We start from the raw sequence: 23,337 nt of genomic DNA, 5'->3' as shown, positions 1-23,337 counted from the left end.
GCGGCAGGCTGGGAAGCCCACTAATAACTGTGTCTGAGAGCATCAGCTTCGAGAGGGCCAGACAGCGGCGGGAGGGCCAGGGGCAGCGAAGGCGGGGGCCTGGCCTGGAGAGGCCTGTGCCCTGCGGGGGCGTTTACAGGTCAAAGTCTAGGCAATGGGAAAGCATTGAAGGGGCATGGCAGGGTCAGATGTGGGCGTGAAGAGGCCAGCAAGGCTGGATGTACACAGTAAATGGCAGGGGGAGGAAGTGGCAGGAGACTGGAGCCCAGAACGTCGCCTAGGGTCCTAACCGCATGGAGAAATGATGAGGATTCATCTGGGACAGGGCAAGGGGTGGGGATTCGGGCCATCTAAACCACAGCGAGGCTGTGCATGCAGCTCATTCCTTAAGCTGGCCCTTCACTGAGCACTGCATATACCAGGGAAGCGGCGAGCAAGCCTGGGAGGACCCCTGCCCTTGTGAAGCTCATGGCCTGGGAATGGGGAAGCTGTCCCAGTGGGTACGGGGACACCATGAAGTGGGGCACGAGGGGGCCGTTTGCCTTCTGGAACTCAGGCCCACCACGTTTATTATGGCAACGAGTCAGGGAGGCCGTGCGGTGCTGGGGAGGAGGCAGGGGTGCACCTGACACACTCAGGGCTCCCACATTTGGAGATCTGGTTGTTTCACTTCCTCAATCAGTTTCTCCATCTGTGAAATGGGCTGGTGGACTAAAACCTCTCAGGTTCCATGACTCAGGTTCCTTCCGCTGGCCTCCCAGTCAGTTCAGTTGGCAGCAGCTTCCTAGAGCCCCACGCAGAGAAGGACGCCCACTCCATGACAGGCCAAGGGGGGCTGGGAGTGCAGGGGTGGACGAGGGGTGCCCAGCGCGGCCATGGGCAGAAGGGGGCGCCCTGTCTCTGCCACTCGGGGCTGATGTTCTGCAGACCCCACTCTGAGACGCTCTCACACACCACGTTCCTCGCCCAGCCTCGAACGTGCACATCCTGTTCGGGCTCCCGTTGAATTCTTTGCGTTTGAAAGTCATCCGTGGGCAGCCAGGCACAGAGGCGTCACGGTCAGGGCCTGTCCAGCCCTCCAGGCCCCCGCAGGGGCGGGCTTGCTGTTTGGTTGAGGGAAGGACTTCCCGAGAAGACCCTGAAGGTCGCCTGCATGTCTGCACTCGTTTCTTCATTCACTCCGCCCCCCAAGTTCACTGACCCACTGCATCACAGGCCCTGGGGAGAAGGGAGGGGACCCAGGCCCAGACCCTGCCACCCACCAGCTCCTCTGCCTCTTGGGGAGGCAGATGGGGAAACACACACCCACCAGGGGAAGGACCGTACAATGGACGATGGTGGGACTGGGAAAGGAGCAAAGATTCTGCCTGGTGGAAGGGATCCACGAAGGTTCTAGAAGAGGAACGTCCATGCTGGGCACTGAGAGGTGCAGGACACCTAGGGCAGGTGGAGAGGGGGAGCACGGAGATTAACGCGAGCCACAGCGCCCTCTGCTGGGTGGCGAGGGGCACACCGCATCCCGGGCCGTGGGACCTGGGGACAGAGAGAGGCTGCGTTTCCAGTTGAATTGCCAGCGCCTTGTATCAGGGCACAGCTTGCATTCACCGCCCCACTGGGTCCCCACGGTTTGGCAGAGGAAGACCTGACACCCACAAAGGACTGGGGTCTCATCCGAGGTCAGTCAGCCGGTGAGGGCAGTGCTCCTCCCGGAAACCCGGGCTGCCCACGCCAAGACCACGCAGGGCCTTGACCGCCCCGCCGCTGCCCGGCCCCTCACGGTCCCTTGCCCTCCTCTCCCTCAGTGCAGCCCCCCGCGCCGACGGACCTCCGCATCACTGCTGCCGCGGACCATTTCCAGCTGACCTGGAGTGTGACCCTCGGGGGTCCCCAGGGCCAGTGGCTGTCAGACCTGGAGTTCGAGGTGGTCTACAGGCGGCTTCAGGACTCCTGGGAGGTAGGGACGCCGGCCAGCTCGGCCCCGAACCCACAGGGACTCGGCCCGGCCCGCAGCCGCTCCAACGGCCCCTTTCTCCCGGCAGGACGCCTCCACCCTCCTCGCCACCTCCCCGCAGGCCGACCTGGGGCCAGAGCACCTCCTGCCCGGCAGCACCTACGTGGCCCGCGTGCGCACCCGGCTGGGCCAGGGCTCAAGGCACTCTGGGAGGCCCAGCCGGTGGAGCCCGGAGGTTCGCTGGGACTCCCAGCCAGGTAAGGGGCCGAGGGGAGGCGCTGCCCCTCTGCAGGGAGGGCGGCTCCTTGGGCTCCCGGGCGGAAGGAGTTCAGCGGTCCCCACTGCGGGCTCCGCCCACCCGCGCTGGGTGTTTCCAGTCGCCTCCCCGGCCCACCTGTCCCAAGCAGCTCTGCGAAGGCAGCCCAGCGGCCCCGCTGTCTGCCTCGTAATCACGACACTGGGGGTCACCGTGGCATTCTGCACGGCGGCAGTGGCGGCGTTCGCAGGAGAGCTGCACCGTACTGGGACCTAACTCCATTCCTGCGAGCAATCCTCAGACCCCCAGCCTAGACGGTGTCCCCATTCCCGCAGAGGGGCTGAGGGTTCACAGAATTCACGCTCTGACCTGTGGGCATACAGCTGGCAGGCTCGGGCTGAAGTTTAACCCCTGGCCTTTGGGGCCCTAAAGCCCAGGAGCTCTCTGGGGCGAGCCCCACAGTGGGCAGCCGAGCAGAGCTGGGGAGGGAATGCAGGAGTGAGTGAGTGAGGGACCGTCTCCCCTCCAGGGGACAAGGCCCAGCCCCAGAACCTCCAGTGCCTCTTCGACGGGGGTGCCGTGCTCAGCTGCTCCTGGGAAGTGAGGTCCGAGGTGACCAGCTCCGTCTCCTTCACCCTGTTCTACAAGTCCAGCCCCAACGCAAAGTGAGTGTCCCCTTCCTTGGTCCCCTCCCCTCCTGCAGGCCCTGCCCTCTCCAGGCCGCCGCCCCCTGCCCCTGGGTGCCCAGTAGTAGCCACAGCTGGCCCCGAGGTCCCACCCCTCCCGAGGTCCCTGCCTCCTCCTGCGCTCACTGCCCCCGCGCCCCCCCATGCCCAGGGAGAAGGAATGCCCCTCCATGCTGAAGGAGGCCCACGGCCACTACATGCTGCACCGGTGCCAGGTCCCCGTGGCCGACCCCTGGAACCACAGCCAGTACCTCATCTCCGTGCGGCCCAAGGTGGAAGAGAAGTACATAAAGAGCTCCGAGAACAGTGAGTTTGCCCTCAGCCTTCTGCGGGGGGACACGGGGATCCTGGGGCAGCTGTGTGTGTTGTGGATGTGACTGCATAAGCTCGGGGCTCCTTATGTCCCCGTCTTGACGTTTGTCACTTTGAAGAAACTCAGTCCAGTGAGTAAAGTGAACAGTGCTCATTAGAATCTCCTCTTTAAGTTCTCAAGAAGCATTAATACAACAAGGCCCTGGCTGGTGTGGCTCAGTGGATTGAGCGCCTCAAACCCAAAGGTCGCTGGCTCGATTCCCAGTCAGGGCACATGCCTGGCTTGCAGGCCAGGTCCCCAGTAGGGGGCGTGCACGAGGCAACTGACCCATCTCTCCCACATAGATGTTTCTCTCCCTCTCCCCCTCCCTTCCTTCCCTTCTCTCTAAAAATAAATACATTTTAAAAAATAATGACAATGGCAGCTAACATGTAGGAAGGTTCGTTGACCTTCCCCGGGAGTCCACCTCGAATGCCCTTCCCTTTGAGGCCCGCCTTCCACTCCGGTTCCTCCGCGGCACTAAATCTCTCCGCCCCGCCTCCTGGTCCTCCCACCAAACTTTTCTTTTTATTCCCCGATTGGGTTTTCTGCTTTCATGTTTCCAGAGTCCTCCCCCAAGGATCTTTTCAGCCTTCAAAATAACTGACTGAGGATTCACTCCTTCTCATGGGGGCTGGGGAGGGGGCAAATGAGCCGACACTCCTTGCAGGTTAACATCCCTGGTTCCTGTTACGCAGCAAGTGCCGCGCAAAGGAACCCCCGCATTGTCTCAGGGCGATCGAGGTCTCCCACCCACCTCCAGGCCGGAGCCCCTTTGTCCGAGTCGCCTGGGTTAGGATCCCCCACTTACTGTCTGGGGATCAGCCAGGCTACAGCCTTGATCTCTGCCCTTGCTAGCTGCCTGTCCTTGACAAGTGGCTAATTGTTCTGGGGCTCGTTTCTCTGTCTGCAAAATGTGACGAGCTAATAGGACCCACCCAAAGCGTTGCTGTTAGACTAGAGGGAACTAATTCGTGCAGGCTGAGCGTGTCTAAGTGTCTCGAACAAAGTCACAGCTCTAGAACAGAACCAATTACTGTGATTTTATTTTTACTTAAGTATTATGAGTACCGTATTTTGCCATGTACAATGCACATGTTTTTGGCCCAAATTTTCAGGGGAAAAATCTTTCATTTTAATTTTTTAATTCCATTTTCATTTATATTTAGAAACAAACCTGATTATTGTATCCCAGGGTGTTATTTTGCACCAGGGATATCATTATTGCTTTCTAGAATTACACTTTCGATGCATAAGCGTAAATAAAAGATGTGAAAACATTTAAATAGATACAGAATTACCACTACCCACATATAACGTGCATCCTTATTTTCCCCTCAAAAATTTGGGCCAAAAAAAGTGTGTGTTATACACCGCTAAATACGGTACCCTGTGCTGTGGGTCACCTCACCATAAAACAAGTGAGACTCCAATGCAGCCAAGACCTGGGCTGCTCAGGCCCAACCGGGAAGAGATGGTGATGGCAGGCGGGCGTGCAGTGTCCCTGGGTGGGCGGGGCCTGGGGCCCGGGCTGCTGGAGACAGCACCTGGGATCCACACCCAAGGCAAGGAGCATCCCCTGGGAGGAACGCAGGCACAGCATTCCCTAAAAGTTGCCTCCCTCCAGTCCAGATGGCGCCCCCGATGCTCAATGTGACCAAGGGCAGAGACGGCCACATGTTGCGCTGGGAGGTGGAGAAGATGTCCTTCCCACACATCGTGTACACCTTCCAAGTCCAGTACAAGAAAGCCGAAGTCTCCTGGCAGGTGCGTGCACGTGCCCTGGAGGGGCCTGTGGCGGCGGGTGGGGTGGGGGCACGTGGGACACCGGCCTGGGAAGGCGCCTCCTGTCAGAGGCCTGGCTCCTGCGGGTGACCAGGCAGAATAAGCCAGTGGCACTTGGTGAGCACAGCCCTGGGCGATCAGTGGGTCCCTGTCTCAGCCCTTGGAGTGAGATTCAGAGAGGTGATGGGACTTGGCCGGTGTGGACCCCCAGGCGGCCCTGAATGTCAAAGCAAGCACAGATGTCCAGGCAGGGAGGGCTGGGAGATGCTGGGGGAGGGGTTCTCCAAGTCAGGAAGTGGGCATTCCTTCCGAGGAATCCCCCCGGACACCAATGCGCAGCCTCTCGGAGCACAGCTGCCCCTGATGCAGCAGGCAGGGCCCGGCCCAAGGCACGGTTGCCGGCCCCCCTTCCACCCGCCCCCCCGCCCCCACTGGCAGCCCTCCGTCCACACGCAGAGCCTGAGGCTCCACAGAGGCCAGACCAGAAACCTCGGGCTGCAGATGGAGAAACCGAGGGCGGAAGGGGATGGGTCAGTGGTGGATCCGGGCTCCTGAGCCCCTGTGTGAGATTGAGAGTTCAGTCGCCCTGCATGGCCGTCTGGGGAGGTCACAGTTGGGGTCCAGGCTGCCCCTGAGGAGCTGGGAAATTGAGGGGTCTCAAGATGCGATGGAACAGGGTGACCCCCATAGGGTTTCTGGGCCTTGGTGCCGTCATATGTCACAGGGGCGCATTGCAAGACGTGTGGCCCCCGGTCCCATCCGGAGCACTCCCTGTCTCTGGGAGTAAAGTAGGGCCCCTCCCAGTGGGGGGCGTCCTGCCTCAGATTTGGGGAATGTGACCCCAGCAGGGGGCTGACGGGCAGCAGAGACTGGGGTCCTGAGGTGGGAGGGGCGTGCGGCCACGCCCACGTGAGCCTGGACGTTGCCCCAGCACCCCGGCTGACACGCCTGCGCCCGCAGGAGAGCCAGACGGAGCGCCTCCCCAACACCCGCGTCATGCTGCTGCCGCCTCTGGAGCCCTCCACCAGGTACCAGGCGAGAGTGCGGGTCAAGCCGGACCAAGGCTACAGCGGGATCTGGAGCGAGTGGAGCGAGGAGTGCTCCTGGGACACTGACAGGGGTACGTCTCCCCGCCCCCACCTGCTGCCTCTCTGGCCACAGCCCCGTGGCGGTGACGCACAGGCGTGGTCAGGACGCAGGGCTGTGACCCCCCACCCCGCCCGAGCGCCCTTCGCTCCCACGTGTCGCCCGTCAGGGGACAGTTGCCCCCGGGGGTGCACCGCGGACGGCAGGAAGGTCTTGAGAGAGCGGAGAAGAGCAGGTCCCGCCGACCCGCCTCCCTCAGCCCGGACCTCCGCTCTCCATGACCGTGGCCCGTAGTGTCGGTACCTGTGTGTCGGCCTCCACCCAGTGACCCCGCGGCCCACAGCCCTGGCCGCCTCAGCGGACATCAGGGCCCACAGCCAGAGGCCTGAGCGGGGGAAGATCTGAGTCCAATTTCTTATCTTCCCCCTTCCCCTGCACTCGCCGCTCTCATTTGTCTCTCACTTTTTTCCTTTTTTAAAATTATTTTTAAAATAGATTTTATTGATTATGCTATTACAGTTGTCCCATTTTCCCCCCCTTCACTCCCCTCCACTCTGCACACCCCCTCCCACCCACATTCCCCCCTTTAGTTCATGTCCATGTGTCATAGGTTCTTTAGCTTCTACATTTCCCATACTGTTCTTGCCCTCCCCTTGTCTATTTTCTCCCTACCATCTATGCTACTTATTCTCTGTACTTTTTCCACTCTCTCCTCCTCCCACTCCCCTGTTGCTAACCCTCCATGTGATCTCCATTTCTGTGGTTCTGTTCCTGTTCTAGTTGTTTGCTTAGTTTATTTTTGTGGAGTTTTTTTGGGGGGTGGTTGTTAATAATTGTGAGTTTGCTGTCATTTTACTGTACATGATTTTTATCTTCTTTTTCTTAGATAAGTCCCTTTAACATTTCATGTAATAAGGGCTTGGTGATGATGAACTCCTTTAACTTGACCTTATCTGAGAAGCACTTTATCTGCCCTTCCATTGTAAATAATAGCTTTGCTGGATAGAGCAATCTTGGGTGTAGGTCCTTGCCTTTCATGACTTGGAATACTTCTTTCCAGCCCCTTCTTTCCTGCAAGGTCTCTTTTGAGAAATCCGCTGACAGTCTTATGGGCACTCCTTTGTAGGTTACTGTCTCCTTTTTCTTTTTTTTTTTTTTGCTGCTTTCAACATTCTCTCCTTATCTTTCATCTTGGGTAATGTAATTATGATGTGCCTTGGTGTGTTCCTCCTTGGGTCCAACTTCTTTGGGACTCTCTGAGCTTCCTGGACTTCCTGGAAGTCTATTTCCTTTCCCAGAATGGGGAAGTTCTCCTTTTTTATTTGTTCAAATAACTTTCCCACTTGTTGCTCTTCCTCTTCTCCTTCTGGCACCCCTATAATTTGAATGTTGGAACGTTTAAAGATGTCCTGGAGGTTTTTAAGCTTCTCCTCATTTTTTTGAATTTTTGTTTCTTCATTCTTTTCTGATTGGATGTTTCTTTCTTCCTTCTGGTCCACTCCATTGATTTGAGTCCCGGTTTCCTTCCCATCACTATTGGTTCCTTGTACATTTTCCTTTATTTCACTTAGTGTAACTTTCATTTTTTCATCTAATTTTTGACCAACTTCAACCAATTCTGTGAGCATCCTAATTACCAGTGTTTTGAACTGTGCATCTGATAGGTTGGCTACCTCTTTGTCACTTAGTTGTTGTTTTTTTTTCTGGAGCTTTGATCTGTCCTTTCATTTGGGCCATTTTTTCTTTTTGTCTTGTTGTGCCTGTTACCTATGAGGGACAGAGCCTTAGGTGTTTACCAGGGCGGGGCAACCCATGTTGCTGGGCTGTGACGCTGCATGTGGGGGAGGGGTCCGAGAGGGAACAAGGGCACTTGCTCCGCTATCCAATTTCAGTCCTCTCCACCGCTTCCCCCAAGCTAACTGGGCCTTTCTGGTGCTGATTCCCGGTGGGTGGGCTTGTGCACGTTCTAGGACCCTGTGAGTCTCTCCAACGAGCTCTCCCGTGAGGATGGGAGTCTCTCCCAGCATCTGAATCCCCTCAGGTGTTTTTGATTGGTGTTTTGAGGCTCTATTTTCCCACACTGCAGCCCTGGGTTGCATGGTCTGCAAGCCCTGGCTTGCTCCCCAGTTTCACCTGGTTTATCTGCGCACGGATGTGGGACCGCCCAGTCTGCCAACCACCTTGCACACCGCACCCAGCTTCACAATTGCCACCTCACTGGGTCCGCCCACTGCAGCCTTGCTGCAACCCCTCTCCACCCCGCTGCTGACCCTGCCCCTCCTACTGGTCTGGATGAATGTGTCTTGTTTAACTCCTTGGTTGTCGGACTTCCATACAGTTCGATTTTCTGGCAGTACTGGTTGTTTTTCATTTTTAAATTGTTGTTGTCCTCCTTTTGGTTGTGCGAGGAGGCGCAGTGTGTCTACCTACGCCTCCATCTTGGCCGGCAGTCTCTTGTCTCTCACCTTTCAGCAGAGTGGTCACCAGGAGACAAGCACGAGACTCCCCAGAGAGGGAGAAGAGGGATGTCCCAGGGGGACCCAGCCCCTGAGGGGCTGGTGGATGCCCAGAGGGGAGGGTGGGGGCCCTGGGGGGCCTGTGCCCCCGCTGGCTTCCCCACCAGCGCCACTTTGCCCGTCCCCGCCTCTCCAGTCCTCCCCGCGCCCAGGCGCAGCTGCACCAGCTGCCCCCCCTCCCTGCGCGTCTCCTGAGGGCACTTACCAACCTGGGGGCAAGCGCCCCACCTGCAAAGAGGTCCCGACTCGTGGAGGGCTCGGTGATAGTTAGCAATATTTAGCAATAAGGTATTTTAAAGTAAAGTATGTACATGGGTTTTTTTATTTTACTTTTCAATCACTGTTTATATTCAGTATCATTTTGTATTAACCTCAAGATGTACGGAGTAGTGGTTAGGCAATGACAGGCTTGACAGAGTGCCCCCCGCCCCCCGATATTTCCAGCGCCCCCTGCACCGCACGTGTGCAGTCGTCGTCATAATGTTGAGGACTCTGTTCCCTGTTCTGTGCTTACACCCCTGCGACGACTTTGTAACTACAGATTTGTGCTTCTCAATCCCTTCACCTTTTTCACCCAGTCCTCCACCCCCTCCCCTCCAGGAACCATCAGCCTGTTCTCTGTATCTATGAGTCTGCTTCTGTTTTGTTTGTTTTTGTTCTTTAGGTTCCACTCGTAAGTGAAATTATATAGTTCTGTATTTGTCTCTCTTTTTGATACTTTTCACTTAGCATAATACATTCTAGGTCTATCCATGCTGTCAAAATTGGTAAGATTTCATTCTTTTTAAGGCTGAGTAATTTTTCATTATATATATGTATATGTGTGTGTGTATATATGTATATACATGTATATACATATACATATGTATATACACATATATACATGTGTGTATGTGTGTGTGTGTGTGTATATCTATATCCCTGGCTTTTTCTTTATCCACTTGTTTTTTGATGGGAACTTGGGCTGCTTCCATATCTTGGCTATTATAAATAAAGCTGCAATGAACATAGGGGTGCACGTATTCTTTCAAACCAGTGTTTTGGGTGTCTTTGGAGATTTGCCCAGCAGTGGAATTGCTGAGTCATCAGGCAGTTCCAGTTTTGCTTTTTGGAGGAAGCTCCACGCTGCTTCCCACAGCGGCTGCTCCAGTCTGCACTCCCACCAGCAGTGCACGAGGGTTCCCTTTTCTCTGCGTCTTCACCAATCCTTGTTAGGTTTTTTAAAAAATGTATTCATGACAGCCATTCTGACAGGTGTGAAGTGATATCTCACTGTGGTTTTCATTTGCATCTCTCTGATGAGTAGTGAGGTTGAGCATCTTTTCATGTGTCTATTGGCCATCTGGGCGTCCTCTTTGAAGAAGTGCCTATTCAGATCCTCTGTCCACCCCCCTCTTTTTTTTTAAAGATTCTATTTATTTATTTTTAGAGAGAGGGGAAGGAAGGGAGGAAGAGAGGGAGGGACACATCGATGTGAGAGAGAAGCATCGATCAGTTGCCTCTGCGTGCACAACACTGGGGGACCAGACCCACCACCCAGGCATGTGCCCTGACCAGGAATGGGACCAGCAGCCTTTCACTGCGTGGGACAACACCCAACCAACTGACCCATGCTGGTCAGGGCCTCTGTCCACTTTGTAATTGGATCGGTGTATTTTTATTATTGTGTTGAGTTGTCTGTGTTCTTTATAAAATAGAAATATGCAATGTGAAAATATGAATATTTATAAAATATGAATATGAACAGATGAATATTTATAGGATGTATCCTTGGGGAGCATCTTCTTGCATTCAGTAGCCTTTTTTCACTTTGTTGGTGGTTTTCTTTGCTGTGCAAAATCCTTTTCATTTGTAGTAGGCTTGTCTGTTTATTTTTTCTCTTGTTTTCCTTAGGCAAGGAAATATATCAGAAAAAAAATATTGCTAAGAGAAATGTCAGAGATTTTAATACCTATGTTTTCTTCTAGGAGTTGCATGGTTTCAAGTCTGACATTTAAGTCTTTAATCCATTTAGAGTTTATTCTTGTATAGGGCCTAAGAAGGTAGTGTAGTTTCGTTTCTTTTCTTTCTTTTTTTTCTTTTTTGCATGTATCTGTCCAATTTTCTCAACACCATTTTTTGAATAGAGTCTTTACCGAATCATACATTCTTGCTTCCTTTGTCAAATATTAATTGGGCATATAGACATGGGTTTATTTCTGGGTGCTCTCTTCAGTTTCATTGATCTATGTGTCCATTTGTAATGCCAGTACCATGCTGTTTTGATTCCTATAGTTTTGTAGTATAGTTTGATCTCAGGTAGGGAGATACCTCCAACTTTGTTCCTTTTTTCTCAAGGTCATTGTGGCTATTCAGGGCCTTCTGTGGTTCCATGAAAAACGCCATTGGTGTTTGGACAGGAATTGCACTGACTTTATGGACTCCTTTGGGTAGCGAGGACATTTTGCCAATGTCAGTTCTTCCTCTCCTCGAACATGGCATCTGCTCCCCTCATCTGCATCTTCTTCTGTTTCTTTCTTCGCTGTCTTCCAGGCACAGAGCGTTTACCTCCTTGGTTAAATTTACTCCTAGGCATTTTATTTTTCTATATTGTTTTTAAGGCATAACACTATTGCACACACAACAGAGTATAGGCTAGTGTGAACATAAGATGTTTACGCCCTTGGGAAGCCAAAACATTCGTGTGACTTACTTTATTGCAGAAATTGCTTTATTGTCATGATCTGAAACCACACCTGCAGTATCTCAGGCGTACGCCTACGTACCACCCTCTTCAGGACGGCCCCTGTGGTTTCCATGGGCTGCAGTCACTCCTGCCCCCACCCCAGGCACCTCCTGCTACTGGAAAAGATCTGTCCTCTTGTGTCCTCTTTAGCACTGAAACATTGGCTGGGGGGCAGTGGGGTGCAGAACAGTGCCCCCTTCTTAGCCGGTGTCTGCCCCCTCTTCCCCACCCCGTACTCCACCGGCACCGACCTGGCCCCACCCGCCCCACCTCCAGAGCCCCCAGGTTTTCCATCTGCAGGTACTAATGTTCCTTTTTCTCTCCTGGCTACCCGGAAGTGCTGCCCATGTGGGGCCTGGCCTTCATCCTGGTCTTCACCACCCTCGCCTTACTCCCCGCCCTGCGCTTCTGCGGCCTGTATGGGTACAGGTAAGGGGACTCCGTGACGGGTGGGGGTGGGCACACCCAAGACCCCGGGGGCCACAGGGATCCCAGGGCTGACTGCTGCAGTCTCTCCTCTGCTACCCACTTCCTGGGGGTTCTCGGACAAATCTTGCCCTCTCCTTGGGCCTCAGTTTCCCCTCTGAATGTGAGCATGGGTGGCTGCCCTGAGGTCTCCGGTGGCTCTCACCTCCCTGCTGTCTTTCCAGGCTGAACCGGAAGTGGGAGGAGAAAATCCCCAACCCCAGTAAGAGCCACCTGTTCCAGGTAGGACCTGGCTGTGAGGGCAGCTGGGGGTGGTGGCGAGGGCTCCCCTGCGCCAGTGCCCATGTACCCGTGCCCACTCCTCCTTCCCTTCTCGGGGGGGGCTTTGGAAGTGGGGCATAGGTGGCCGGGAGGGGGCTGGAAAGCTCCAGGAGCAAGGCCAGCACCTGCAAGTTCATCCCTGAAGACCCCTGGGCCCCCCCAGGTACACAGGTGCCCTGCCTTCAGGGGCCCACATGGAGCAGGCGAGAGCTGAGTGTGGGGATGCTGGGAGGGCTGAGGTGGGCCCGGGAAGGGGCTAGTTTTACTGAGGGGGGGGGCGGGCAGAATGGCAGGGACAGGACAGCAGAGCTGAGCTTTGAGGGATCCGGGTGGCGCCAGGTGGGAAGGTCACTGTAGGCAGAAGGCATGTGGGGCAGGGGACGGGGCCACATCATGAGGGACGGAGGTGGGGGGACGACGAGGCCGGGGCCCATCGCAGGAGGCCGAGAGGACCAAGGAGCGCAGGAGCCCCTCGGTCAGGCAGGGCCAGCTCTGCATGGGGGGCCAGTATGGGCAGTCCAGGGGGTGAGCACAGAGGCAGCAACCCCCCAGATGAGCAGCCTCACCCGAACAGGGACCCCATCCCTCAGTGCTGGAGTGGAGGACCCCGGCAAAGTCCCAGCCCGTCTCTGGCCTCTCCTCCCAGTGTCTGAAGGCCACGTCTGGTCCTGACCATGCCGAGATTCCCCCCCCTCCCGTGTCTGAGGGCTCCCCGGATCCCCCGTCACCCCACAGCCCTCCCCCACCATCACCGTCTCGAAGCCCCACCCCCAGAGGCACAAATGTCCCTCTCTTCCAGAACGGGAGTGCGGGGCTCCGGCTCCCAGACAGCATGCGCACCCTCACCGGCAAGAGCCCCTCGCACAAGGGGCTGTGGGGCAGCCCCTTCCCTGGGCTGCAGGGGTGAGTGTCCGGGCCTGGGGTCCCCGGGAGGTGGGAGGGTGGTCCCAGTGTGCACCTCGGAGGCTCAGAAGAGGTGGCCTCTGGCTTGCAGCTCAGGGTGAAGAGGTCCAGGGGGGTGGCTTGCCCTGAATCAAGGGGCCTCCCCGCTGGATGGCTGGAAGAGCTTCCCAATGCCTGGGCTGGCAAGAGCCACAGCTCAGGTCGGACGGATAAGCTGTCTGTGCCCTGCTCCCCGCACGGCTTGGCCTCATGGGGTGGCCAAGGAGCCGAGAATCCTTCTGGTCAGCACCTGTGCCGCCAGTTCTCCACTGACCCCCGGGAGAGGGCGCTGCACGCTGGGGAGGAGGAGTGGGAAGGACTGGGCGGGCGCAGGCTGGGCACTGGCCTGGGCCCTTGGTGGGGGGCACATCCAGGAGTGGGGGGAGAGGGGAGCGCCTGAGAGAGGAAGCCGTCGATCCAGAGCACGGGGGCCACAGGGCCAGGCCCACAGGGGGATGGAAGGGACGTCCAGTTTCCTGCTCTGGGTTCCGTCCCCCACGCCCCGCAGCCCCAGCCCTGCTCCGGGCTGTCTGCAAACCCTGCTGGTCCCAGACCTTCCAGCACCCCGCCCCCACAGCCCCCCTCTGTGAACTGAGGTGTTTGCCCAGGGCAGGCCCAACATCTCCGCACCTGTCCCTCCCACAGGGTGTCCCCTGTGGACTGCGTGCACAGCGAGGTGTCACATCTGACTATAGAGGACCCTAACCACACCTGGGACTCAACGTCTGAGCCTAAAACGACGCCGGCCACCTCAGACCTGCCTACGGAGCCGCCCCCAAGCCCCCAGCCCTGCCCAGTGGCAGCCGCCTCGAGCCAGCTTGAGAAGAAGGTTTCTGGCTTTGACTTCAACGGCCCCTACCTGGGCCCGCCCCACAGCGTGTCCCTGCCTGAACTTGTGGACCCGGAGGTGCCCCCACAGACGGGCGTGAGCCACAGGCCGCCGTCCTCAGGGTCGCTGGAGTACATGTGCCTGCCCAAAGGGGAGCAGGTGCGGCTGGTGCCTCTGGCCCAGGTGCTGGGACAGGGCCAGGCCGCCGGGGGAGCGGAGAGAAGGCCCTGCCCCGGGGCTGAGGGGGCGAGCCCCTCCCTGGAGGCAGGGACAGACCCTGCCCCCGCTGCACCTGCACTCAGGACGGGGGATCAGGGTGTGAAGGGCAGCCCCACGGCTCTGTCTAGTGGGGCTGGGGGCCCTGAGGGCGGCGCCGCGGTTTCTGATTATGTCAGCACTGCGGACCTGGCATTCGCCCCACCCCCAGGGGCACCGACTGCCCCCTGGGTGCCCCCTCTGGGCCTCCCCTCAGACCAGAACCACAGCCTCCCTCCCGGACTGGCCGGCTGGCCACCTGAAGCCCTGACTCCCATGACATCAGTGTTTGACAGCTATGTGGAGCTCCCTCCGGCCATGGGCCAGCCCCCTAAGCCCGCCCTGGGCAGTCCTGCCCCTCCCGTAGCCAGCATCCCCATCCTGAGCCCACAGGAGCCCCGGGTAGATGTGACCCCAGTCTCCCCACACCCCGAGGGGCTCCTGGTCCTGCAGCAGGTCGGCGATTACTGCTTCCTCCCTGGGGTCGGGTCTGGCGCGCTCTCACCCAAGAGTAAGTCCCCTTCTCCTGGACCCTGTCCTGAGATCAGGGACCTGGACCAGGTGTTCCAGGGCAAGAAGCCCCCGTGTCAGGCCGTTCCGCAGGTGCCCGCCATTCAGCTCTTCAAAGCCCTGAAGCAGCAGGACTACCTGTCGCTGCCCCCCTGGGACGTGGGCAGGCCTGGGGAGGTGTGCTGAGACCCCGCAGACCCCCCTGGGGACACGCACGTGCAAGGAGAGTGTCCGCCTTCCCTCCCGCCTGCCTTCCTCTCACCAGCCTCCGGTTTTTTCCGCCCTCGTTTCTACAAAGCCACGGAAAGGAGAGCAAAAAAATGAGTGAACCCCCTAACTTCTCCCTTGGCCTTCAGGAAGGTCAAGCTTCCCTCTCCGCCCCCCGCCCCTCCCCCGTCCCACTGACACACACACACACACACAGCTTCCTTTCAGGTTCACCTATTTTTAGGTTCTGAATTATTAGAACATTCCATACACACTCATTTCACGTGCCCTCATTTTCTTTATTACCAGGCTTTTGCTCATTTCTTCTTTCTCTTTTCCCTGCGTTATTATTAGAGTGAGTTTGAGGTCCCAGCCAGGCCGGTTCTGAGAGGTCACGGCTCAGTCAGGGCCTGTTCTGAGGCAGGCACCGCGGGCTGTGTAGGAGGCCCCGTGTCCGGAGCCTGTTTCGGGGAGGCGCCTACGCCAGACCCCAGGCCGGGTGCGGGGGAGGCGGGCAGGGGGGCGGGCCTTGGAGAAGGGGGCTTGGCGGAGCAGCACAGGACCGCACCTGCCGTCCACTTGCCTTCTCCAGGCACTGCAGCCCCAATGTGGGGGCCAAGCACCAGTCTGTCACTCGGAGAAATGGGCGTGGTAAGGGGGCGTGCACGCGGGAAACCTGGCAGGTCTCTGCTAAGCAGCGGGAAGGGTTGGGGCCGCAGGACGTGCACCGAGGAGCGGCCACCAACCTGCGCCGTGGGCCGTACTGCTTCCTGGCGGACTTCCTGCACCCAGGCTGGCGGGCCAGAAAAGTCAGGAGGAGAGGGGCGTCCAGAACCCACGTCTGCTGTAGGCAACTTGGAAGAACTGCTCAGCCAGGGGTTCTGGCCCAAACTGGTCGCCTGCCCTTTTTGCAGAAAGGCCTGCAATGCCCATGGTCACAGCCAAGTTCAAGGGGCTCCTGGCCTACGTCTAGGCCTATAAGGGGGTCACGGTTCTTTTAAACCTTTGCCTTCCTGATAGGCAAACATGATGGCATTAAGTTGTTTTAATTTTCATTATCTGATAACTTTCAAGTTTGCACATACTTTTATATTTCATGGGCCTTGGTTTTTTTGTTTGTTTGTTTGTTTGTTTTTTTACTGGGCTGTGCTCAGGAAGGACTTGGTTCTGTCGGTGCTTGTCTTCGTCTGATGCAGATATTGAAGCTGTTACGTCTTGGTCCTCCACGCACGGTGCCCATTGTCCTTCCCCAGAGTGGGGTTTGCCTTTGAATGTGTGCGTGGGGCTCGTGGGTGCCCGCAGAGCAGAGTGTCCTGTTCAGTCTCCCGGGGAACGCCAGCAGGGCTCCCAGCTCGGTGTCCGATTTACAAGGGCCTTCCCCACTTCAGAAGTGCATTTGTCCTAATTTATTTTTTTTCTAGTTCTTTCTGTGTTTCAGCCTTTCCGTGTAAGATGTTCTTGCTTTTGGAATGCACACATGTGACCTAGAAGGCGGGCCTTCTGCTGTCTCCTGGCAAGTGGCCCGGGGGTCTTTGCATTATTGGTTGGGTTGCCTGTTCTTCACCCACGGGGGTGCAATGCCACTTTTACCATAAAGTCCCCGTATGTGCTTAGGCCATTTCTCAGCTCTCAACTTCCTTACATTGTTCTCCGAAAGGCACCTGCCACTTTGGTCTTTCTAGTTTTAGAACATGTTTCCGCATGTGGTGGAGCAAGCGTCTTTGTCACTTTTTGTTCACAAACCCCTGCTCATCGCAGCAGTGTGTGTGGTCGAAGAAAATGAGAAACGACTTGACTATTCACCAATAGTGACATTAATAACGATGCTTTTTGTACATTCTAAAGTAGAAACCTGTGTTACCAATGAATGAGGTGGGCCCACCTGTATTAGAAAAGAAGTTCAAGATATTAATTCCAAACTGTTTGGACATTGTTACCTGAAACAAAATAGCAATAAAGTGTTTTTTTATTATAAAACCTAGCCCTGGACGTGCGTGGCCGCGTCGGAGTAGTCGGGGAAGGGCGCAACTTGAAACATCCGTTGCTCTAGGAGGGCTGAGTCTGGGGAGAGGCGGAAGGAGAGCAGAGATGCTGCCCGAACAGAGCGGGCAGCAGGGGGCGCTGCTGGGACGAGCCAGGAGGGAGTAGGGGGAGAAGACGAAGGGAGGGGGTGGGGGTATAAAGGGCATACTCATGCTAAAAAAAATCATTGGTTGCCTTCTGAAGTTCAAATTTAAGCGGATGTCCTGTGTTTGCTCCCCCCTGATGAGAGGGAAGGCCCAGGTGAGAGATGGACGGACGGACTTCCCCGTACAGATAGCTGAGCACGGCGGAGAGCTGCTGGCTGGCGGGCGCTGCCCAGTGGACTCAGCAGGATCGGCTCATTGATGCCCACGGTCTTTGTCCTGCCCTTTTGCAAGGGAGGGAACCGAGGCACAGAGAGGTTCCACAGCTTGTCCCAGGCCAGCCGGCCGGCAGGTAGGCGGCCGAGCCGGCTGCCCTGGAGTCTGGGCTCAGGTCTTCCCGAGAGGGAGGTCCTCGGAAAGGAAGTCAACGTGATGGCGCCTGGCACTGAACGTCATAGCCCTCACTCAGCCGGTGCTGGCTGGAGGCAGTCTTAGTCCCCTCCGTTCCTCTTCTGCCCCGCGCCTTCCCACGCGGTCCTGGTGTCCTTCGTGTTCATGGCCACCCCCGACCTGGTTAATAACCCGTCTGCCTGGCTGGCTGCACACACCCTGGCGCAGAGGTGGCACTCAGGACTGTGCAGAATCGGTGAATGACTGGATGAACGAATGAATGAACGAACGAATGAATGAATGAGTGACTCCTTGAGGACAGAGACTCCAGAACCCACACCCCGTCCTTTCTCTCTCTGCTGCTGTCTGGCCAGGCAAAGGACTGGGCGCACGAGCTGGGGAGCCCCGCCCGCTGAGACATCAAGCCAGACGCAGAGTGCAGACTGCAGGGAGCCCTGATGTTGAGAACTCAGGCATCGGAACCCGCTTTTTCTCCTGCCTTTTCCCTGGAGTGGGAGAAAGGGCTGGGAGGAGGAGAGAGGAAGGGTGGGGAACAGTTGATGTTCTCTCCTGACGATTCTTTGATCCCTTCCTGCAGAAAGGGCACACCTGGCCAGGAAGAATGTAGAGTTACCTGTCCCTGGTGGGGAAGGTCCTGGCCTGAGGGCAGGAGTGGGGCTCAGCCTGGCGGTGGGGTGCACCTGAGACCCCAGTGTGGGACCCAGTGCTCTCCGTGCTACCCCCGTGGGCACCACAAACGTGCCTTCCCTGCCGGGGGAAGGGTGCAGCCCGGCCCCCAGACTCCCTGATTGGCAGGAGCTGACCCCTTGCCAGGCCGCAGTGAAGCGGTAAATGGAAAAATGCAACGCAAGAAGTTATCGAAGCAAAACCTTCTTATAAACACTGTCATAACTGCAAACTTTAAAATATTAGCTTTTATGAGCATATTAAAATATGAAACAACGAAATATCTGAAAATTAAATGGTGATGAAGCAGGTTTGTGGGAGGTCCTGGGTCTGGCTGTGACCATCAGCTGGAGGGATAAGTTGGGGAGGTGGCATGGAGAGGAGCAATGCCCTGCAGTGAGTGGTGAGCTGCATACCTGGAGCCGGCCTGTCTGAGTTCAAATCTGAGCTCTGCCACTTGCTGCTGTGTGACCTTGGGCAAGTTACTTAACCTCTCTGTGCCTCCATTCTCTGTTATATACAATGGGATAAAGCGCTTGGGCAGAGCAGGGTTGTAGGCATTCACTCTGTATGATGCAGTTGTCACCACTGAAGGCACGGGTGGCGTCTCAGGTGGCATCTGAAAGGCCCCATTTTTCAATGCCTGCACAACAGTCCCCTCAGCCTGGGCCCCAGCCGCACTTCCTCATTTCATCCACACGGTTGATTAAATAAGTCTCTAAGCCAAGGCCTTCTGTCCCCATAATTGTCCCAAACTGGCCCTGAGGGGAGCAAGTCCCTGGCTATCTACTCTAATCAACTCCACGAGGTGGCGTCCCTGTGGGACCGGGCCCCGCTGGGTGGGTGAATCTCTAACCCACCCGTGCTCCCCTCTCACTTGTCCTGTTGACCCTCACAGTCCTGGCCACTGTCTTTGTGATGAACTGCAAGTGCTTTTCTGGTCAGATCGGGGTCAGAGAGAGAGCTGAGAGGGTGGCGGGACAAGAAGGGCCCTGGGTTCGGACAGGGACCACCAGGGCAGGTGTCCCCTTGAAGGGGACAAGGATCATGTGTTTGAACAATGGGACCCAAAATAGAGACACAGCCATTCTACGTAGGAGGGCCAACCTGGGGTCTCCTGCCCCTGGGGCGGGCGCGTGGTGGGGAGTTCAGGTGGAAGATAAAATGAGATTCAGGTGGATTCCCAGATAGTGAGCTCACAACAGGACGGCTGAGCCCAGAGAAGGCTGGTTAGAAACAGGACCTCCGAAGTCCCGGGGAGGAGCCCAGGTTCTCTTCCCTGGGCCCCAGGGCTGGGCCCCAGGGCTGGGCCGAGAGGCTGGGCCGCCAGGTGCTGTGGGTCGCCGAGGCAACCACCTCCAGCCCAGGAAGCCCTTACCTGGCCCAGAGCCCAGATTACAGCTCCAGCCTCCCCGTGGCCTCCACCTGGCTGTGTCACCAATGGCATGCCATTTGCTGCCTCTGGCCCTCGCGTGAGGCCTCCCCCTCTGGGCACGCGTCCAGCAGATGGCATTTGCCAGCCTGTGCCCCCAGCCCAGCCCCTGCAGGCCTGTGCCAGCCATCACTACCCTGAACCCAATTTCTCGGGTCCACTGATAAATCGGAAACGTCACCCACCAGGAATGGAACATCACTGCAGGTTTATCATTGTGAACGTTACGTCTCGCAACTGTAAGTGTGGGCATTCGCCTGGGCGACCGTGCCGATTTGTCTGTGCGGCCAGCGCCTCGGGTCTCCTCTGCTGCATGCGCCACTGCCGGGGCGCTGGTAAACACCCCCTGTTCTGCAGCACACCCACAGGCCCCCAGCCTCTCGGGGCGCAGGGGGTGATCTGTGGGGTCAGAGCTGGGGCCTCTGTGCTCGGGACGGTGGCTCGGGCAGGTCCCCAGAGCCTGCATCTCTGACTTCTCAACGTGGCTGGTGGCCGGCGGCCATCCCTTCTGAGAGCCTTTCCTTCACGGTGCGCCTCCAAAGCCTCGGAGGAGGCTCTGGGGAGGTCGTGGCTCCCCAAGGCGCTCCTGGAGGTCCGCTGTTCCGCAGTTTGAACACTGAGAACAAAATGTGGGCGGGGCGCCTGGTTTGTCCCTGACACTGTCTCCTTTCCTTGCTCTCTTCCTCGGCCTCACCACGTCCGCCTCCAAAACAATTGACGGTGACCCTGAACTAATTTGGAACTTTGTTCTCTCTGTGAAAGCTGGACAGGGCAACATGGACACTTTGCTTCCAGTTTATTCTCACAAGATGTGAACGATTCTCAAACAGGACCTTTTCTGAAGATCTACGACCTAAAGGGACTTAAACGTCTAAAGCACGAACTAGAATTCTTAAAGGGACGCTGTTCCATGTAAGGAATGCTAGTACTCTCCATCTGCGGAGACTAGAATTATAATATAACTACATCTCTATGTTCTGCCGTTCATTGTTATTCACATTTTATAAGCTCACACGGCTTATATGCCTCCTGAAATTGTTGGCAAATACACTCTTAATATTCACTGTCAACCGATTTCCTGATTCAACTGTTTAAAGCTTTTATTGTTTTCCTTTATAAGATGAACAGCTTTCATGACCATTAATTAGTGCAGCATTTTACTCTGGAAACAATAAAGTGTTCGTGCTTCCACTGGCTGGTTCAGTTTCGGCATAAGAAGTGCACAAGCAAGCACATCGCCGGGAGGCCACAGAGCAGTAGATCGGAACCTCAAGGTCAAGGAGAGTTCTGGAAGGCGCAGCGGGTGACCAGACAATGAAGGAAAGGAGGAAGGTGGTGGGTGTTGCCCAGAGGCGGGGACACTGGGTCGGGGGGCTCAGAGGTGTGTCAGGGAGCAGCATGGGGAGGGCTGTGGGGGGCTGGCTAGGCTCTGTCTCCTGTCCCGAGGAGGAAATTACAAGGGTATGCAACCCATAACAGCTTAAGCTAAGCACGTTTCATGCAGTCTGGAGTACTTGCACTGTATTTAACAATAAAACAGGTCTGTTTGTTTTTTTAAAAAGGATAAAATTTCAATCTGGAAACAAGGAAAACAAAAACCCGGACTGTGATAAATGACCTCAGAGGCCCTCCTTTTATAAAGATCTTTTCTTGTCTGTCTGTATCTGTTTGTGTTTTGCCCTTTTTCTTCCGGCCACGGCACACTCCCGTTCGAGGGTCAACCCTCCGCTCTGTCTCAGTCCCTCCCACTGTCTCCCTCGGACAGTCCTCGCCCCCCTGCCCCCACCCCCCCCCCCCACTGTAGCTCCCCAACAATGACTTGAAATTCTCTTCCCGTTCAGCTGTCTCTCTTACTCTGCTGTGCACGGCTCGAGAGCCCCGGTGAGCCCGGACGTAGAGCAGACAGGCAACAGGTTAGGGTTAAACCTCACATCCCTCTCCGCCCAGTAATTTTCCAGGTTCCACTGAACCGCTTTCAGTGATTATTATCCAAGGAAGACAGGATATCCTTTAAGGATTTTAACTGTCGGAAGAGGTGTTTCTGGCTGCTGGTCTTACAGGTTGACATCGTCGGTCCGAAAGTCTGCAGGATTTTACGCCTCTCGTGTGTTTTCCTCAGGGAACGAGCGTTCAGGCGACTTCCACATTCCCCTTTGGCGAAACGTTATCGGTTTTCCTGCAAATCACGTCTCACTCTGTCTCACGTGCTTCCCTGTGTGTGAAGACGAACGCTCGGCTGCCTCGCTGACCCCTGAGATGGGCTGTGTCCGTTGCTTCCGGAGATGGCCAGGCAGCGCCTCCCACACATGGGCCCTCTGCACCGACTGGCAGCTGCTCCCGTGGACAAGGGGAACACATTTCTCCTCCCCTCGGGTCTGACCCCAGGACCCGAGGGGCCCCCGCAGCCTGGATCATCAAACCTGCCCAAGGTGTCTTTCAGAAATGAGAAGGGGAGGGCTCCCACAGCCCCGGGAAGAGGCCGAGGCCCGCCTCACGCTTGCACCCCCCGGGTGCAGACCGCCCACCAGACCGGCCACCTAGGCTGTGCCAAAGCCGGACTTCGGAAAAGTAGATTCTGATGCTGAGAAGCTGAGGCAGACCCACACACGCCGAGCCGGACACATGACCAGGTCGTGTTAGGCAAAAACGTAAGCTGAAGAGTGTAGACCAGGGAAGAAATAAAACACGCACACGTGTGTTTATATGTGTGTGTAGACACGTGTAGGTGCTGAAGCAGAGAGCAACGTCTGGCAGGCTGCGGGCCAGGTCCTTGGGGGAGGGGAGATGCTGTCGCTTCCTTAACCGCCTTAAAGAAAAAGAACCAAAAAGTGTCAAATTATGGATGGTTTTTATTTTTATGTGTTCCTATTTTCTATAATAAAATGTCTTGCATTGTTCATCAGAAAAACTTAAACGGAAAAAGAAAAATGTTAAAAATGAATGGAAAAAATGAATTGGATGAGAATAGAGACACAGAAGCATGGGCTAGATAACCCTTGGAAGGCTGGTGCTTTGGGAAATCTCCGTGCTTTCTGGAAAAGGGTCGATTCCGGGAACGACTCGACTCCCATTTCCTCCAGCGCCACCCCTTCCCATCCGCTGGGAAGCTTGGCTCGGCTTGGTGCTGCCACCTAGAGGTCAGCAGCAGACATTACTTCACCCCCTCTGAAAGGGCAGCCGCTCAAGCTGCCGTTTTCAGTTTTCATCTTCAGCCCTTGGTTTCAGGGCTGAGCTTCGTGAGAACGTCCAGTGTGAAGACAAGACAGGAGGAAAGAGCAAGCCCTGATGAGACAGACAACAACTGCGTGTGTGCATCTGTGCAAAAACGATTAAGCATTTCAAAACCAAGGGTGTGGCCCTTCTGAGCGTGGGGCCTCGTGCAACTGTACGGGCTACACATCCAGGAAGCTGCCCCTGCTTGCGTGCTTGTAGGTAGATGTGTGCCGGTTCGCGACGCGTTTGTACGCCGTGCAGGTGTGTGAGCGCTAACTCGTGTATGCATTGTGTGGACGCGGGCCCGTCAGCGCCTGATGTGTACATCCATCTATGGTGTATTTGTGTTTGGGGGGGTGCGTTTGTGTGTTTGTGAGAGAGAGAAAGAGCGCAGGTTTCTGTGTCCCAGGACAGGCGAGCCTGGGGTCTCTGACCCAGGCCCCCGGGAAAGGGCGAGACCATTGGCTTCTCCGGGGAGACCTGTACTCATGCGGTCAGGCCCCGCCCACTGAAACCGCCCAGCTCTCCCCAAGCACGCCCTGCACCTACACGTACGGAGTACTACAGCCTCCGTCCGAACCCCCACGCTAAGAGGCACGACTAAACGCTGGCAGAGCCTCTAGCGGCGGAAGGCCGTGACTC

The 23,337-nt window shown here is 56.3% G+C and overlaps 1 protein-coding gene across 3 annotated transcripts in view; it reads left to right on the top strand.

The window, feature by feature from the left end:
* Window positions 1-16,824, top strand: part of CSF2RB (colony stimulating factor 2 receptor subunit beta) — a 31,843-nt gene extending 15,019 nt beyond the window's left edge. For all 3 annotated transcript variants that reach the window (XM_045835089.1, XM_045835088.1, XM_045835090.1), the window contains exons 5-14: window positions 1,803-1,954; window positions 2,040-2,208; window positions 2,737-2,872; window positions 3,045-3,199; window positions 4,873-5,012; window positions 5,991-6,150; window positions 11,696-11,786; window positions 12,008-12,065; window positions 12,904-13,007; window positions 13,692-16,824. In XM_045835089.1, the coding sequence (XP_045691045.1) occupies window positions 1,803-1,954; window positions 2,040-2,208; window positions 2,737-2,872; window positions 3,045-3,199; window positions 4,873-5,012; window positions 5,991-6,150; window positions 11,696-11,786; window positions 12,008-12,065; window positions 12,904-13,007; window positions 13,692-14,826 (2,300 nt within the window). In that variant the 3' untranslated portion in view covers window positions 14,827-16,824. The remainder of the gene's footprint in view (window positions 1-1,802; window positions 1,955-2,039; window positions 2,209-2,736; window positions 2,873-3,044; window positions 3,200-4,872; window positions 5,013-5,990; window positions 6,151-11,695; window positions 11,787-12,007; window positions 12,066-12,903; window positions 13,008-13,691) is intronic.
* Window positions 16,825-23,337: the final 6,513 nt, after the last annotated feature.

The sequence above is a fragment of the Phyllostomus hastatus genome, unplaced genomic scaffold (assembly GCF_019186645.2).
Source record: "Phyllostomus hastatus isolate PE091 unplaced genomic scaffold, TTU_PhHast_1.1 phas_contig_198, whole genome shotgun sequence".
NCBI classification, from domain to species: domain Eukaryota; kingdom Metazoa; phylum Chordata; class Mammalia; order Chiroptera; family Phyllostomidae; genus Phyllostomus; species Phyllostomus hastatus.
This window is presented reverse-complemented; position numbering and strand designations above follow the sequence as displayed.